Here is a 19,614-nt window from a genome sequence, read left to right as displayed (position 1 = left end):
TTTTCTTAGGAGGTTTACACTTAAGTACTTAAGAGTGAAGTCATATCAACATTTACTCTCAAATGGCTGAGGAAAAAAGTTTATACCTGTATATAGTGAGTTCTGATGCAATGCCTGCTGAATTTGTGTCACAACAATTGATATGTTAAAAACAACGTGAGCATAGGGAATCTGACTTCAGCTTATGCTATAGATTCAATGCAACAAAATCCTAACAAGCTATTTGTGGATACTGACAAGTTAATTCTAAAGTTCATATGGAAAGGCAAAAAAGCCAAAATTAGCCAACACAATACCAAAGAGAACAGATATCACCTGATTCTAAGGCTCACTATAGAGCTATAGTAAGCAAGACAGTGTGGTACTGGCAAAAGGTTAGACAAATAGATCAGTGGAACAGAATAGAGAGCCCAGAAATAGACCCACATAGATACAGTCAACTGATCTTTGCCAAAGGAGCTAACGTAATAAATACAATGCGGGAAAAGATAGTCTTTTCAACAAGTGTCAAAACAACTGGACATCCACATGCAAGAAAAAAAAATCAATCTAGATGCAGACCTTATACTTTCCACAAAAATTAACTGTATGAACAGTATACCTAAATGTAAAATACAAAATCATAAAACTTCTAGAAGATAACACAGGAGAAAAATCGAGGTGACCTTGGATTTAGCAGTGAGTTTTGAGATACAACACCAAAAGCATGATCCATGAAGGAAAAACTGGAAAGTTGTACTTCATTAAAATTAAAACCTTCTAATCTGTGAAAGACAGTTAAGAGAATAAGAAGACGAGTCACAGACTGGGCCCAAAAATTTGCAGAAACATATCTGATCAAGGCTTATATCCAAAATACACAAAGAACTCTTAAAACTCAACATTAAGAAATCAAACAACCCAATTTTTAAAATGGACAAAAGACCTAAACAGACATCTCACCAAAGAAGACATACAGATGGCAAATGTGCATGCTCCATATCACACGCCATCAAGGAAATGAAAATCAAGATGGCGAGATACCACTAGCACATCTATCAGAATGATCAAAATCCAAAACACCGAAAACACCAAATGCTGACGAGGATGAGGAGCAACAGGAAACCTCGGCCACTGCTGGTGGGAGTGCAAAATGGTACAGTCGCTTTACATTCTTACCATACAATCCTGCAGTCATGCTCCTGCATATTCATCCAATGAGTTGAAAACTTAGGTCCATGCAAAAGCCTACACATGAATGTTCACAGCAGCTTTATTTCTCATTGCCCAAAGCTGGAAGCAACCAAGATGTCCCTCAAAAGGTGAATGGATTTAAAAAACCTGGGATATCTGTATAGTGAAACACTGTTCGGCAATAAAAAGAAATGAGCTGCCAAGCCACGAGAAGACACGGACGAAACTTTGATGCACATCGCTAAGTGAAAGAAGCCAGTCTGAAAAGGCGATATCCTGTGTAACTCCAACCCTGTGACATTCTGGAAAAGGAATAACTATAGATAATAAAAAAAACATCAGGGGTAAGGATGGATGAACAGGTGGAGCACAGAGGATTTTTAGGATAATAAAACTATTCTGAATGATATTGTTATGGTAGACATACAACATTGTGTGTTTTTAAACCTGTAGAATATACAACACAAAGAGTGAACTTTAATGTAAACCATAAACTTTGGTTAATAATAATGTATAAATATTGGTTCATCTGTTATAAGAAATATACCACACTAATACAAGATGTTTATAAGAGAAGTACCTGGGGAAGAGGGGTATATAGGAACTCTGTATTTTGTGCTCAGTTTTTCTGTAAACTTGAAATTGCTTAAAAAAAAAAAAAACCCCAAAACCAAAAAACCACAACACCAATTTATTAATTGAAGAAAAAAGCTAACAGATGAGTTAATTTTCCTAGGGGTAATAATGACATTATGGTTATGTTGGAAAATGGCCTTATTTTTATTTCGATCTCAAGATTCACAATGGGATGGAGCGTCCCCCACACCAGCATCTGCCTGTTACCTCGGTTCCCCGTGTGTGTTACGAGCCATACTTGTCTCCTCCAGTGTTTGCACCTTCCATCCTATGTCACAAAGCCCTCTTCTACTGCTTCACAGTAACTCACAGGCTCCAACACCCACCTTCATAGGCAAGCCTCGGGTCTTTTTTAAGGTAGAGTGCCGTATTTTGAGTATTGATGTATTTCTTAACTATTAACTTGTGTACAACTGTCCTCCCATTTTTATTCTGTTCCGGTCTTTTTTAAATGTGCCACTGACAAAGGTTTTGAGTGTTGTGCCCCTCACCCCATTTTCCCCATAAGCCCTGTGATTTTTGCTGCATGATTTGCATGGCACAGTGGTTTTTAGGAATGCATATTTCACATTAGAGTGGAACTGACTTTAATGAGGATAAAGCAAATAGGGCAACATGTCAACAAACGGGGAGTGAAGGATACAATGATTTTCACTGTATTATTCTTTCAACTTTTCTGAGGTTTAAAAAAGTGTCAACCTACAAATTGAGGAACATAACTGAAATAAGAGAGATGTGAAAAAACATATGCTAAGCATCAAGGACTTTGCAAAAGCAAAAAAAAAAAAAATAGCTGAGTCAGAGTGTTAAATTGGGGGATGAAGAAGCTTGAGGGCCAAAGGTCATCCTTTAACAGAAACACCCACTATTCTCAAAAACTGGAAACCAGTTTATATATGAAACTTGTAGAGTTTATGGGAAAATGATTTTGCAAAAAGAGTCATCTTTGCAGTGAGCCATTTAGTGCTCAAAACACCTCACGCAGAATGAGCCTGTCCCAGGCTCAGGCTTTCCACTTAGAGCTATTCGGTTTTCCAAATATCCTCACTGCACTTGAGGAACCGGGCCAGGGAGTGGGGGCCTGGAAGGATGGAACAGAAGGGCTCATCCCAGGCAGGCAGTCAAAGGCAGGAGTCAACACTGACAAGCACCTGATTTCCCGACCTGCTCTCCTTCCACCTCCCCGCTCACCCCGGGCAGATCGCAGGTACCTACAGGCCTTGCGAGCCTCCAGCTGTGAAGACAACTTACGAGGGATGGACATGACCACACGAGGAGCAAATGCAGCGATGTGCTTGGTACACATTCAGCCAGTCACTCGGTAAATACTGGTAGGCTGTGACTTGGCAGCACAGTGCCAGATGCGGGGCTGGTGCAAAGAACTTGGACTAATGGCTTGTTGGGTTGGCGGCTCAGTCGCCCAGGGAAGCCGAGGCCATGCTGAGCCTGGCCGTGGATGCAAAGACCCTCTGAGCCTGCGGCCCTGTGTGGAGGGGCTCCCAGAGCCACTGTTTTATAAGCTCCTCCATTGGGCGAGATGTGCTCTGTCCTATCTGCATCTGGGGCTGCCTCTGTCTTCTACTTCTGTTGAAATGTGAAATGACCGTATTTGGAGTTCGTCAACCACCACATCTCTCGGGAGAACAGACATTAGCTACTACCACTGCTGCCTGTTAGAAAGCTCATCTTAGAACATTTGAAGCAAAGAAAGCAATGATCTTGAACCAAAACAGTTTCTTTCTAAATGGGAAATACGTGACTTTCCTTCCTCTTTTTCTCCCTCCTTGTTGGGTGGTTCCCAATCAAGTATTTCCTCCTGAAGTCCTTATTTCATAAGCAGTGGCTGTCTCAGCTCAAGGTCCTGTCACAGCTCCTCTGACCTCAAGAGTGGAGCTCTGTACCCGTTCTTCCCTCTCCCAACATGTGCCTTGATTTTGTACCCTTTCCATCAGCTTCTGCCCATCAGCATACACACGTGCCCTAATTCCAGGCGGGAAGTAAAAAGGAATCCTGACTCAGGAATAAAGGCAAAAATCCAGGAGTATCTGTGGTCCCCACTTCTGTATGGAGCCACCAAATCCCAGAGATGGAAGAAACCTCAAAAGCTTACATGGTTCAGACTCTAATGCCAGACAAGTCAACAGCCCATATTACTTGACTCTGAGTCTTAAATAGTTTTAAAGAGTGTTAACACCACCTAGAATGAGAGCATATCCAAAGCATAGCAAGGAAGAGTCAGTACAAAGAAACCTGAGGCAGGAAGAAGTTAATCCTGGTGATTTCGAGGCAGCCATATGCCCATCGTGGCTGAATTCCAATGCATTAATTTTGCATGGAAAAAACTTTCCATTTCATGGGCCCCCGTATCATCTTACACCAGGCAGTGTAGAAGGCAGTCCAGGCTTGCCTCTGAGCAATACCTCTCTCTGCTCTGTGCCCCTGTTTTCCTCATCATTACAGCAAAGACCTTTGAAAGGATCAGACAGTTCCTGGTCCACCGTGGGCACCCAGGAAGTGGTGGGTGTTACCAATTCACAGTCCTACCCGACTCTCCATAGACTTTCAAGAGAAAACACAGAATTCACAACAGATGGCCACAAACTGACTTCTCCCTGAAAACCACAAGCAGGTGAATCACTAACAGCCTGGGAGAGACTTTGCCAACGTGAGAATTAGTGACATTAACCACAAGTGTATTCCATTGACATCTGATAGAAACTACAGAGAAAGGACATGGCAGCGTTAATCATCCTAAGAGACGGTCTGGTCTCGGCCATCAGAACTGGCCTTCTCTTTGCCTCCTTGAGCTGGCCATTCCTAGGACTGCTCTTTGCATCTCAAAATTATGTTCCAAATTTTCCATTCTCATTCTACTTTGTCACTTTCCCACCGGTGGCTAGTGCCATGTATTATTTGCACGAGTCAGATGACCCGGGCAGCGCTCCAAGTTATGCCTCAGACGCCACACCTACCCCTATCTCACTGAGCCTCCACGTCTCCATTGTTTAAAAGAAAATGCTTGTATTCTGTTGACTATACCGAGAATATGTGGGGGTTAAAATTAGTGTATGTGAGTGATTTTAAGTACTACACTTATTTGATACAGACACAGAAGCATTCAGATGCACTGCATTACATAGGAGTTTAGGTGTAATTTAGCCACTGGCTTGAGGTTAAGGGAGGAACAGGTAATTCATCCCCAATCAGGAATAACAAAGGAAAAAGAGACATCTTATAAACTTCAGCCGGTTTTCCTCCGCTCAGCCATCCCCTCTCCCCTCCTAAGCCATCCCAACACAAACACAAACACACAAAGCACAGCAATTTCCCCTGCACACCCAGAAAATAAGTGTGCAGAAAACGCAGCTGTTGAAAGTGAATCTCCCATAAAGAGTGCAGTGAGGCAGTCACAGGTGTCACATGGCAAAGGTCCAAAGCTCTCTCTGCCTCAGGCCCACACCCCAGTCATCAGTCCCATGGTGGGATGGCTACGTTACCTTCACAGAGTGGGGTGGGGGCGTGGGCTGATTTCCAAGTGTGACAATACCTTTCCCCTAATTAGGCAAAGAAAAGGAAGAAAATTTGACTAGGAACCCAAAGAATGGAATCAAAATTAAAACCCAAAGCTCTACATAATGGGCTGAACACAACGAAAAAGCAATATTCTGGCTGCCAACCTCTCCCACCCGGCTCGCAAAGTGGGCATCTGGGCCTGGTTTCAATAGCAGCTTTGTAGCCCAGATGGCCAGCACCACCATCCCAGGGACTCCCTGCTCCGCGGTGTCAGTGCGTGAGTGAAAGGGAGAGGAGGGAGTGTGTGTGCGTGTGCGTGTGTGTGTGTGTGAGAAAGAGATAGAAAGCCTCTACCTCGCTTGAACTTGAAGCCCCTAGTCCTCACATCAACTGTAGAAGCAACAACCATGATTTTCAAACCATGAGTCCAATGAAAATAATATTCTTTATTGCATTTACCCCTTCTCTGATTCTTCCTGCAGGTGCTCAACCCAAAACTTGTGTCCTGGAGTACAGAAGAATTACTCCTGTATTCCCATACACCAGTCTGAGAACCACTGAGCACATTCCTGCCCGCGTGCATGTAACAAGGACCCGCTCCCCCCTTACATCCCCTCTCAGCACACAGACCACTCACACCTGACAGAGGAACGGCAGCTGCGGGTTCTCTCCTCCCCCCACCCCGTCTCTTGACCTCTCGCAGGCACCAATTTGGGAACATGCCAACACTTACCTACACCACGTGGGAAGATGAGTGAAATACCCAGGGCCTGGGCAGGAAGGGGCTGGGGAGGTGTGGGGAGAAGTGGGGGAGGTCCTAGGGATGGACACTGAGGACGAAGCAGGGAGAGTCACGGGCACAGACAGCAGCAGTAGAAACCCTAGACAACTCCTCCCACAGGAGAACTTCTGAGACAGGTTCTGATTTTGGTAAAGCAGCCAGTATTCACTTTACTACTTTGGGGGTCATAGGCTAAGGAGGGGCAAAAGCCTTGGGGGATCAAGATTACACAGTAACCCACAACACACCTGCCTCAGTGGCAGAGTGAGGAAGACACTGGACTAAAACCGGGAGACGTAAGTCTGGCCCCAGTGATGTCTCCCACTCACTGGACTTCCGAGGGCCACATCGCACCTCTCCAGACCATGACTTCCTCACCCCTCACACACAGGACACACCATGAGCTCTCTGAGGCCCAGGGGACGCCAGTAGCATGCATACATTCATTCATTCCCTCCTCTACTTTTAGGAGATACACCATCTAATTTTTACTTGATATAGGTACTATCAGCCTATTTTTATAGGAAGCAAAGTGCCATTTTAAACTGGGAAGATGACAAAAGAGATAAACAAGTTACAGGCAGGAACAACAGCTTTTCGAAAAACAAACCCATCAACCTAAGTTAAAAACACACACATTCTCTCTCCCTCTAACCCCAAACCCCCACTTCCCAACCTTCCCACTCCGTGCACACAGCAAGGATGAAAAGTTAGGGGGCAGAGGTTCAGGTGGTGTAGTAAACTAAAAAGTCAACCAGACTGAGTCAAGTATTTATTGACTAGTTAATATTTCCAAATTTCTTAATCATCCTTGGTCTGTTTGCTCAGGTATAAAGTGGGCATAAATGATCATCAAATTACAGCGTGCTGATGAGAGTTAAATGAAATCCCATTATAATAAAATGCCTGCACAAAGCAAGTGTTCAAGTGTCAGTTATATCCTTTCTTTCCACACTAACATTCATCAGAAAACCACGATAAACACACCTTTGTGTGCATGCATCACACGCACACACAAATACTCTATACCTACATACCCACAAAATCATGCCCACCAGCTGTGACTGACAAGGCGGGGGAGGGTCCCAGCTCTGCGGTGCTTTTCAGTTTTATCAACACCATCTGTGGTTAGTGTAGAATTTACTTTCCTTCTTTCCCTCTCCAGTCCCTACCACAGGAAGGACCACTGCTAAATCAGACCCCGCTAGTGCTCCCTCTGCATTTCTTCTAGTTACTCTGAAACACTTCCCCAAAGGAATCGCATGCTCACATCTCCTCACCTGTAGGTGATGGAGGAGGGCATAAAGAATATTATTAGTTACAAAGTAGTATCTGTTTTTGTCCAGTAACAAAGGTTACTTTGGTTAAAAAAGAACAGTAATTTTTCAAACTAGTGGTATCTGAGAGTCCCAGTCCTACGTGAGTCAACCAGTGTATGTGATTCCATTAAAAAAAGAAAAAAAAGGACTAGAATGCCAGTATGCACTTCACGTAGAAGGGACAAGGACCATTTCATGAAACTTTTGTTTCAGTTACATACGTATGCATGTGAGTGAACTGACAGTGGCGTAAAATTAATTTCATATGGTGGATCACAGTCAAAAAACTTTGAAAGCCATTGGGATGGGACCAAGGGACAGACAGGAGTCAGAAAGGCCTAGTCCCCCCCACAGCTGTCACTACTTCTTCCTGGGTCTTGCTGGTTTCATAACCCTGCCTGGAAAGCTATCTCCTGCCATCCCAAGATCCCCACCCCCCATTCCATCACACCCTGCTTCCATCAGTTCCTCAGGACTTCTCCAGTGCATCCTCGGAGGACCAGGAAGATAAAGAAGCTGGTGGTCCCCCCACCCCGAATGGAAACTCCACCTTTCAGCAACTCCAGTGGAGTTAGGACAGAAAGATGCAACTCGGTTTTCTTAACTCCTATAACCATGACTACAGCTCTCCTCCCTCCAATCCTGAGAGCAGAGCCCTTCCACGACCACTTGCCGCTTTCTGAGGGCGGTGTTTACTCATTCACTTTTGAACCCCCATTAAGTCTCTCACCACTAAAACGCACACTTCCTTACTCCGTGGTTAGGGCTAAAGACTGTGTGGGATAACCTTTTAATGCTCCACACATACCAGGAAGAGCCTACCTGAGGCCTCTCCTTTAATCGGTCTCCAGCTTAATCCCCCAGTGTCATCCCTTAACGCTCCAGGCATTAATTCCTCAAAACAATGCTGTCAGAGAAAGTGAACTTGGCCCCGCTCATAAAGTTACCCGGCAGGGAGGGGTGGAGAGCGAGGGTGGGAAGCAGAGAACCTGGGACGCTTAGGACGACCCGTTTCAGAAGGAATTCACCTGGGAGGCGTTCCTCCCCAGAAAACGGAAAAGCTTTTAACCCAGCAAGAAAAGAAAACCAAAGCCACCGTGCCTGTGGTCACCAACAGATCCTCTACCACCAGAGAAGTGGAGACGCGACTGTGGGGACTGGGGCGCGGACTGGGTATCTGCTGAGAAGCAGCCGCACGGAAAGCAGAGGGGGTCAGGGGGCGCAGGGAACAAAGCCCCTCGCCCCGCGCGCGGACCTCGCCGAGGCATCCTGCTCGTACGAAGGGGAGCCCCGCAGGCGGGGAGGGGGCGCAGGTGTGCGGGTGCGCGCGCAGCGAGCCCCTCCCCCGCCGCCCCCAAAGTCGAGTCGGGGGCGACCCTCTCCCGCCCCCGGGCCCCGAGCGGCTCTCACCAGAGCGGGGATCGAAAGTGACCACGAACACGGCCACCACCTGGTCCTCCTCCACGTCGCCCAGCTCCAGGCGCCCGGGCTGCAGCAGCACCTCGGAGGGACCCAGCGCCTCGGGCTCCCGCCTCCCCGGCGGCTCCACGGCCGCCCGGCCGCCCCCGCCGCCGCCGCCCCAGCCCCGGCCTCCGGCCTGCGGGTCCGGGGCCCGCGGTGGGGAGGCGGCGGGGCCCTCGGCCCAGCGCAGCAGCGGCGCCGCGTCTCCCCGCTCCACCATGGCGAGCCGAGGCGAGGAGGAGCCGCGGGCGGCGAGGGGCGGGCGCAGGGGCGGGCTGCGGGAACTCCCCTCGCCGGGCCTCCGCGCTCACGCCGCGCCTCCGCCGCGCCGGGCCCGCACCTGCCCCGAGCCGCCCCGCCCCGCCCCGGGCCGGCCGCCCTCCTCCTCGCGAGGCTGTCGGATCCCGCCGGAGACGGCGTCCTCCCTCCCGGCTTCGCTGGGCTGCGTGCCTGGTTTGCGATGGCACAGCTGCGCCGATGTGCTCGGGTGACACGGGCGCGCAGCCCCTTGGAGCTGTCTACCTGTGCCTTCTCACCTAGGATTCCGTGCGATGCAGCACCTTGAACTGTTATACGCCACCATTATTTTGAAAGTCCCTGGTCGTTTGGACCGTGACAGATACGTGTTACGTAACCCTGGATGTGTGGCCAGAGCTACCGCTGCGCTAGGAGCGAGGCAGAAGAGGGGAACCCCGGCCGCCGGGGTTGTTTGCTCTTGGGATGGGTGGCCTGACCGCCTGAGGCTGTGCGCTTTGGTGTGCGGCCAGGATTAGTTGTGCGTGTATCACCCAGTCGGGGTGCCCTTGAATGAGCTGGATAGTGCCTGGCCCTGGCCTTCCTGGACCCTGCCTGGGACTCCCCATCCATGACAGTGACTAAGTCTTTACAGAGAGTGGTGGACGGTCACTTACTTGCCCTTGGGGGATGGGGGGAAGGTTGAACTAAATATAGACATGATGAAAGCATCCCTTTTCTTTAGGGTAAAATGCTGCATAGATTCTTTATTGTTATATCATAGATTTTTGTCTGGAAGCAGCAGCCTTGGGCAATCTTTGATGATCTCCTTGGGAAGAGGGTTAAGTCATATTATCATCGCCTGTCTGGCACACAGACATGACCCTTCATCAACACCCCCCGGGTCACACCCAGCACATAAATCCACTGGGTCCTTCTGAGGGCAGGCAAACCCCCGGCCTTCCTGAACCTTGGAGGAACTGGTTGTCTGAACAAGTCTCTCTCCTCACCTGGTTATTCCTATTTCTTTTTCCCACCTCTTCTGATGACTTAACCACCAGATTTACCTCCAAGGGGTGAGACATTCAAAATGTTATTTCTAAATATAAAATGGGAGTTTACAGAAAACCCTTAATCTATTTTCAAAGCTATCAGCTTTAAGTCTGACTTTCCTTTCTCTTCTGGGACTTCCTTTTCCTTATCTTTTGTGTGAATCCCCCACCCCACCTAGTTTAATACCCTCAAGCTCTATACATACCAGGAAATAAACTGAAAATCTCCATCCCAATTTTCTATATAAACAGAAGACCAAAATGTCCAAACTAAACCTAGTGCCTTTTCCAATCTTCATGTAAGCATGTGTTCTAGGTCACCAACCATCCATCTTCAGACCCTAGTGCCTTGCATAATGGGGGCTCAACAAGTATTTGTCAACTAAGCGTATGAATAAAAGTGGATGCTTGTGCCTCTATACAACTGGCCCCTCCTGTCAGGCTTAGCCTAGCATCTTGCTCAGAGTGGGGACTCAGAAACTGTCAGTGATGGTGATGACACCCTGCTTAGCACGCATTCACAGTCTGAAAGAGGCTCTGTACCTGACCATCAAGTTTATCTTCTCTGGGTCTGCTGAATTTCACAAGATCATAGGAAGGGAACAAACTGAACTAAGCTGTTAGAATAGAACTGGTGGAAAGTGAGTGCGAACGGCAAGACAGAACAAGGCCAGTCACATTCAGAGATCCTAGGAATAATGCTCCATTTTTAAATGAGTTTCCTTAGAATCCCATATGCCTAAATTTTAAATAAATTTATTTTATTTTTTCAAATACTGACTATATCTACATTATGTAAAATGTTATATAAAATAGATCTACATTATATAAATATCTTGGCAATATATAAAATACAATGTACATAAAATACATTATATAAAAGCATTTTTGATCTATCATCTCACCACTGAGCTGGCCGCTGTTACAATTTTGCTTAGCTAATTTCCTCAATTCTAGGATGCAAAATTTCTCACTTGTTAGCATAGCTATGGCTACTCATACCTGCTGCCGGCCCCCCAGAAGTCCAAGTATCACAGGGGAGATTTGTGTCTGCTTTTGTCAGCCATCTGGAGGCACCACCAATCCGAGACCACTCAGTCAAATTCCGTGCTGGAGGTTCTCTGGACCACTGGTACTGTGAATTCAAAATGCAGGCTAGGGCGAACCCTGCCTTACAGGTCAAATTCTTAGGCAAGATTTTTTTTTCTTCTCTCCACCCGATGACACAATTGAGACAAGCAAGCTTTCTTGCCTGGCGCTCTCTGCGTGGGAGGTTTACTTGATGCAGTTATGTAGGGGTATCGTGTTCGACTCCCTGTCATGGGCATTTTTTATTCTTAATAGCATGTAAAAATAACGGTATACCTTAAAATAAATGACAGATTTAGATGTTTTTCTTTTCAATGTTTACATGGTGAAATCATTCTGTATATCATTTTTTTTTACTGAAGTACAATTACAATGTGTCAATCTCTTGTGTACAGCACAACGTCCCAGTCATGCATATACATACATATATTCATTTTCATATTTGTTTCTTTAAAGGTTATCACAGATATTGAACATAGCTCCCTGTGCTATACAAAAGAAACTTTTCTTAAAAGTCAATTTTTACATATAGTGGCCAACATTTGTAAATCTCAAACCCCTAGGTGTATCTCCTCCCATCCCCGCCCCCCAGTAACCATAAGATTGTTTACTAATTCTGCGAGGCTGCTTGTTTTGTAGATGAGTTCAGTGTCCTTTTTTTTTAGATTCCACATAATGTCTGTATATCAGTTTTGTATTCTTTTTCCCCCTTAATATCAGACCATGAACATTCTGCCGTTCTATTAGAAGCTTTTTATATGCATCATTTTAATGGTTACCCTTGTATGTGTGCTTGAATATTTACTTAACCATTCTCATTGCTGGACAATCAAATCCCTCCCTTTTTTTTGCTATACCTAAATTTCACTCTGAAATAATGCTGGGTACCTATTCTATGCCAAGTCCTGCTGTGAAGAAGACAGACATCCTTTGCATCAGGCCTACAGCCTAGCAGGGATGGCAGCTTATCAGGCAAGAAATGAAATCTAGGATGAGGGGTGACAGGCAGGACAGGTACCATCTGACAAGTAACCGTGCTAACTTACGACAGACTGTGGGAGGTGGCAATACTGGGTTAAGGGGTATTCATGTCTCGTTTGTGCTGCCGAATTGTTGATTCACAAGTGTACAAAGGCATCGAATTCATTTCCCTCTTGTCCCAGTAAGGCAGTGCCATTTAAGATCTTTTTTTGCCAATTTGTCAGATGACCATGGCATTTTGTTTTAAGTTAGTGTTTGGTGACTGAATCTTAATCATGGTTTCAAAATACATGTTGTGATTTGTGGTTCCTCTTCAGAGCCCTGTCTGCTCATGATCACATCCTCTGGGCTCTTCATGCTCTTGCTGCCAATTTGCATGAGTCCTCTATGCAGTAAGAATATTAATCTTTTGTCTGGCATCATTTGTGTTAATATTATTTCCAATCTACTGCAGCGTTTCAAGGCTGCCTAAGTGCTTTATGAAATATAGAAGTTCTAAATTTTATGTAGTCAGACTTACCAATTCCTTTTGTGATTTCTTATGTTGCCTTGACATTTAGAAAATTGGTCCCCACCCCAAAATTTGATCAACAATCATTTTATTTTCTTCTAGTTATTAATAGGTTGATTTTCCACATTTGATCTCTTAATCTATTCAATGTTTATATTGATATGTGATATGAGGTGAGACTAAAATTTTTTATTGTATAGTTAACCAATAATTACTAGACCACTTATTGAATAGTTCATTCACTTCCTCTGATTTATAATTTCCCTTTAAACTATAATATTAAATTACTGATATTTACTAATCTATGCATTCTTCACCGCTGACCTCCCTATTCTTACACTGGTACCACATTAATTATATATACATTTAAATATATAATACACACACACACACACACATATACACATACATACAATTTTAAGTTTTATTTCTAGGAGAGGTAGTCTTCTGTCTTTACTCTTTTTTTAATCTTCAGCTATTTCTTTGGCAATTACTTTTCCATATGAAATTTAAAATCATTTTGTCCAGTTTCAAAAAAGTATGGGATTTTTTTTTCATTTCAAACTGCATGAGAATTACAGTTGACCCCTAAACAACACAGGTTGGACCTGCATAAGTCCACTTATACATGGATTTTTTTCAGTAGTGACTACTACGGTACTTTACCATCAGTGATTGATTGAAAGCACAGATGTGAAACCATGGATACAGAGGAAGCCCAGATACAGAGGGCAGGCTCTAAGCTACATGTGGATTTTACACTGCACAGAGGGATTGTTCAAGGGTCATCTGTGCATATTTACTAGAGAAGAATCAACATCTTTACATAACTAAGCCATGTGTTCTCTCCGTCAGGAACAGTTTTCCATCCATGTAAGGAATAGGTTACCCGACCTCCATGATCAGTCTGCATAATTAGTTGACCAGGGCAGATACTAGTGGTCCAGACCGGAGTCCAGATTGTGGGACTCACTGAGGTGTAACAGAGTGAAGTTTAGAATGTGAATCGAGGAGATGAAGGAAATAATCTTCCTAGTGGTCTAAGGAATAGCTACACCCTTTTCTGTCCCATGAACTTAAGTCCCACACCCCGATACTGAGGAGCCAGGGCAACCAGAGACATCCTGCAGTATCAGATCTCTTCCAGACTCTGGGTTCTGTAACATTCATTTTCTACATTAGACCACACACTATGATGTCAACCCTGTCTGCACTGATATTTCCCTTCACTCCCAAATCGTTCTGCGCTGCAGGCACTTGTTGGTGTGATTCAAGTTGAAAGCACGGTAAGGCACAGACCACAGAGGCTGAGCTCAAGTCAAACCAGAAATGGTGGAGGGATACACAAAATGGAATATATATTCAAAATTACTAAGTTACCTAAAGTCAACACATCCCTCCGTTTTAGGCCTCTGAAATTTGCAAGAGTTGAAAATGAAGCATTTCAAACCTCATAAAAGATACTCACTCTGCAGTAGTGTCCGTCACGAGGATACACAGGATGCAGAGCGTGTGTCTTGATTCACAGCACCGATTGCTGGCCAAGCCCTATTCCAGGTAATGGAAATAGAGCATGAAGCAAGTCCCTGTCCTTATGGAATTTAGATTCTGTTGGGGGTGGTGTAGGGGAGACAATTTTAAAAAACAAGCCATTAAATATATAATATACGATGTAGTAGTAAGTGCTGTGAAGAAACAGGGTACGGGACCAGAGAACAGGGGATGGGGTGTCGGGGAAAACCTCTCCATAAATGACCTTGAGCAGACATCTGGAGGAAGCGATGGGGTGAGTGAGACACGTGGGGACAGATTTTGTCATCTGGAGGAGCAGTGAGGAGACTTGAGCAGAATGTGTGTGGTGGGATGGGGGGTCAGGGCAGCGGGAGACAGCAGGAGTCAGACAAGTTGCAGGGTGGATCCTGTGGCCCCGTGGGCCTCGGTACAGGGGCTGGCTCTGTATTCTGGGTGAAATGGGAGGCCCAGGGGAATCTGAGTGCAGGATTCTTTTAAGAGGATCCCCTTCGCTGCTGAGTGAAGAACAGAAGGCAATTGAGGCCGAGGGGAAAGCAGGGGATGCCAGTAGGAGGAGGCTGATAGAATTAAAAGAACTTCTCCTGATTGGATGCACAGTTGCAGAGAAAGACAGTAGTCGATGATTACTCACAGATTTTTTTTGGCATGTTTCCATTTACAGAGAAACGAAAAAATTATGTGAGGAGTAAGTTTGGTAGGAAAGACCAGGCGTTTGGTTTCGGATGTGTTAAGATTGAGGTGCCTACTAGGCAACCAGAGGGAGATTTGATTGGGCAGCTGCAAATGTGAAGTTCAAGAGAGAGATCTGTGTTGTAGATAGAAATTCGAAGGTCGCAGCTTACAGATAGGGTTTAAAGCTACGGGCTTGGATGCTATTCCAAGGTAGTGAGTGTACACAGAGAAAAGTTTGGGGGACAGAGCTCAGGGACCTCCAGAGTTCAGGGGTCAGGAGATGAAGATGAGTGAGCAAAGTGGTTCATGCACTTTCTACACAGGTTTTTAAACTATATATACAAATATATATATATATATATAAACAAATATTAACATATTCAATATAAATATTGAATAAATATGTACTTATTCATTTACTTGATAACATTTTAGGCATTATTTGGAACATTTTAATAAGTAGATATCTGTGGCAAAGATTAAATAATCAAACTGCATGTAGGATGTATAATGAGCCTCAATTCCCTTCCCCTCCAAACCCCCGTCCCCACTCTCTCCTGAGAGACAACCATTTTGACAGTTTCTGTCTTTCATTTCTGGTGGTTACCTTCTGTGGAAGAGCTTTAGTACCTAATGACACTTCAAAAAATCATTACACATTTGCTTGGCTTAGATTTCTGAAGGTAAAACTGCAGTGTGGAGATCCTGTAATTGGATCAGAAGTGTAAAGAGATGACTGAGAAGGTCTGACCAAGTTCCTAGGGACTTCCTGGGCCCCTACCTTACAGCAGAGAGAGGTAGTGAGCCAAGGTTGAGACACGACAGAGCCAGCTCTTAGAATGAGTCTTTTCCATCCCTATAATTTCTGTCCATTAAAGCGGTGTGTGTGTGTGTGTGTGTGTGTGTGTGTGTGTGTGTGTGTCAGAGAGACAGAGGCAGAGATCTCATCTCTGTGGCTGCAGGGCTGGCCTTGGATGAGCTCATGTAGGTGACCATCACCTGCTCTAATTTTAGAGAATCTTGGAATGGGCAAATGCCACATATATTCTCCCAGCTGTGGCTAATAGAGAATAGATCAGACTAATGAGTCTGTATCATTTTAAAATATCTGCTCCTTAGAGTACATCTGGGCAGTACATGATGGGCAGTACATCAGCCATCTCTAAGTTACTAGGATGTCAGGTTAGAACTCTGTTCCTGTTCTAAGAAGAATCCTGTCTTACGAGTGGACAAGTAGTGTATTTCAATTATAACAGCTACTTTGAATATCCTCGAGTTCTAGCATATGGGCAACTTTGGCAAGTGAAGCAATTCATTAGAATCTGATTTATTCATTACATAGTTTCATAGTAGATTTCGAGTTAATAAACTACTGTAAGGATTTCTAGTAATGGCACCAAAGTGTCGATGGGTGAAAGGGCATGTTATCAGTGATCTGCTTTAAAATTCTCCAGCACCCACCACCTTCAAGAAAGTTGCAGATAGAAGTGAAACAAGGTTGTAAAACTGCCCCACATTTTTGAGGCTTGGTTATACGTACATCAGGACTCATTACACTCTATTTTCTCTACTTTTGGCGCGTTTGAACATTTCCACAAGAAAAAGCAAAACAAGAAGAAAACTATTAATGCTAGACTCATAGAATTTAAAATGACCTCTAGGCTTTATCTTACCTGGACCACAATCTTTCCTTGGAATTCTGCTGGCAACACTACGCGTTACATACAGAATTGTTAGTGATTACTGTTAATGATTGACATAGTTATCACTAGATTCACTGGGACTGATAGGTGCTGCTTCTGTGTACTCTGTAGGCGGGGAAAGGAGATCAAGAGAAGGTCTCCTTCACAGCTCCTGGCTTTGCTGACCATCCTTGTCATGGGAAGAGAGCTGCTGGGAGTCAGGAGCACGTGAGACCGCTGCTGGGATGGGTGGACGCCCAGGGCAGCTGCACCAATCCTCAGTCTGTCACGGCTGCTGGCGGATCTGTCCAGGGAGCTGGATAATACACATTGATAATGAACGTGTTCTGCTTTTCTCTAAGTTATTGCAAACTTCCCCCTGCAGGGTTGAAAAACACATCTGGTGTGATGAGACTGAGCAAGATAAGGACCAGGAAGGAAGACAGTGGGGCTGAGGTAGGCAGGGACCTTAGAGGTATCCCTGCTGAGTCCTCTCGTTCCCTCAGGGACCCTGAGAACCCTGACTGCTGTGTTGCAGCCTCTACAGGGCCCATTCCAGTGAAAAAGGCCAACTTGTCTTCTTCACCACCCCAGAGCTCCCTCAAGTTCGTCTCTGGTCTTCAGAGTCCAGGCCCAACAGGCTGAGGCCCAGAGAGGTGCTTTCAGCCTAAGCCCACTTTAAGTCTTCACCTCCTGTCCTGGAATCTGCCAGCTTCCCAGAAAGCCTCACAGTGAAAATGTCCACTTCTTGGGGAAGGATAGCTCACGTGGTAGAGCGCATGCTTCCCATGCACGAGGTCCTGGGTTCAATCCCCAGCACCTCCTCTAAAAATAAAATAAAATAAATAAAACTAATTACCTCCTTCCCCCAAAAAAACACCAAAAAAAAAATTTTAAATGTCCATTTCTTACTTGGGAAACCAGACCCCCCAATGGTTCCAAATGGGGCAGTCCCATCAAATATACCATCGTCCAACATCAGTTTTTTTATTGTCTGGAATGACTCAGTCTTAATTCGGTCTTCAATAAATAACGTGGTCGAGCTTCACTTTGGCTTGTTCAAGTATTTTTTAATATGTCTCCCTCCTGACCAAGGGGACAATCAGGCTAGCATGTGCCTCCCTGGAGCGACAGACTCCCAAACAAATATCTCATGTTCCATGCCCTTAGCCTTACTTTTTCAGAGGAACAGTGTACCTCAAAGGTAAATCCAAGCTTCTACCTCTTGCAAATCCAATTTGAATTAGATGTTCCTGCTTCTGTTCTTCCCATCAGTGTTTCGAAGGCCTCAGAACTGAGGTTTGGTCAGAGTGGAACTCGGAGCCTGGGAGCTTTCTCATCACTCAGCTATGTCTGCAGGAGGAGAGCTTCCCCTAGGCACACAGTATGGGGAACTCAGCCCTGAGATGCAAAGCTGGCTTCCTCTCTGCATATCTTACTCCTGAGAACGTGACTTTCCCATTGTGCAGAAATCCCTGTTACAATAAGAAAAAGATTCAAACCTTAAAACAAGTCAAATACTGAATATTTAAAAAAAATTGAGATATATTAATTTTATTTTCCCAAGTCCATTTAAAAACAATTTATGGAACCAAAATGTGCTCTGCATTAAAGGGAAAATCCGTCCCCTTTTCTCCTTATTGCTACAGATTACTTGAGTTCCCCTTTGACATCTCATCTCAACTATGACGGAAGCTTTCTACCTGGGATGGACGCCCGTGGTGTTAACTAACACACACTGAAGCAAGGATGAAATCTTTTACATTTCTGTGCACCTCCAGGGATCCCCCTGGGCCATTAGAATCAGCAACTGTTCAATTCTCAGTATTTTATTTTCCAAATCGGGAGTATTCTTTTTGTACTTGTTACTATGCCTTTCTTGTTCTGAAATCTTAGCCACAATCGTCCACAGAGACAATACATGGAAGGTGAGCAGTGCAAGTTTCTGACAGAATTACTGCTGACAGCGTGAGATCTAAGCCATCACGATGGCATAGCTGCAGCCCGGGCAAACAGCACAGTCAGAAATAAAGGTAACTGAGAATCCCAGCAAGGCAGAGAGGAGAGGCAGGGCTTGATGGTAAAAACCAACCTACTCTACCTGGGCAGCAGCCAACACCCCTGTGGCCTGCCTGCAGCAGGCTCTGGATACATTCAGTGTTTCGGGTTAGTTCCACCCTGCTTGAGGGCAGAGCCGGCCTCCAGCTGGCCTGGAGAGGCGGGAATGACTAGCCACGGCCTGAGAGGGAAAAAACTGATCAACACCGAGGCTGTAGTGAAGGAATTCTATCACACAGCCTGCTGATTTGTAAATAAGAGACTCACTCCAGGATCTCAGTTAACAGGAATTCCTTTACTGGCCTCCTTTCCCTGTTGAAAACTGTTTCCCTCGGCCCCCGTGGGATGCGGAACCTCAGAGAGGTGAGCGGTGAGCTACGGCGTGCCAGGAGCAGTGCCTCACTGTTGAGTGATTTGGAAAGTCTGCGTGGAGAGAGGGAATGGGGAAGGCCAAAGGAAGGACTGGGCGGTGTACGTGCCTACGAAAAGCTGGAGCGCGAGGAGGTGTTTCGCTGCAAACATACGTTCACATCCCCCCAGTTAGTTTGCGCTTGGATTAACCTCACGAGTTCAGGCTGGAAATGGGAAAGGAGTGACAGAGGAGGAAGGAGCCGAAGGATGGGTGAGGAGAGAGAAAATGGAAGGCAGGGGACAGGCAATGGGCAACCAGACTAGCAAGAGAGGGAAACTCAGGTCGCTTGTCAGGAGCAAACTCACCCTCAGCGCCTCTCTGGCTTTAGGGCCACGTTTGTTCTGTAGATAGTTCGTCACATCCGGTGCCTCCAGAGTCGCCCCTGAGGGCACGAGGGGCTTGGGTACATCATTTTCCTTTTCCATGGATCGCCTCTCATGTGGTTTCTCCTACAAAGTGGTATTGATGGCTTTTTTTTTTTTAATTTAAAGAGTAGTTTTTAAACCT

General features: G+C 45.4%; 1 protein-coding gene across 1 annotated transcript in view; it reads right to left on the bottom strand.

Annotated features, from left to right (window-relative positions):
- Positions 1-9,209, bottom strand: part of DENND11 (DENN domain containing 11) — a 36,368-nt gene extending 27,159 nt beyond the window's left edge. The window contains exon 1 of the mRNA XM_072964319.1: positions 8,833-9,209. Coding sequence (XP_072820420.1) covers positions 8,833-9,103 — 271 coding nt within the window. The 5' untranslated portion in view covers positions 9,104-9,209. The remainder of the gene's footprint in view (positions 1-8,832) is intronic.
- Between the last annotated feature and the right edge of the window lie 10,405 nt (positions 9,210-19,614).

This window comes from Vicugna pacos, chromosome 7, assembly GCF_048564905.1.
Source record: "Vicugna pacos chromosome 7, VicPac4, whole genome shotgun sequence".
Taxonomy (NCBI): Eukaryota; Metazoa; Chordata; class Mammalia; order Artiodactyla; family Camelidae; genus Vicugna; species Vicugna pacos.
Note: the sequence above shows the minus strand (reverse complement) of the source record. Positions and strands in the feature narration are given on the sequence as shown.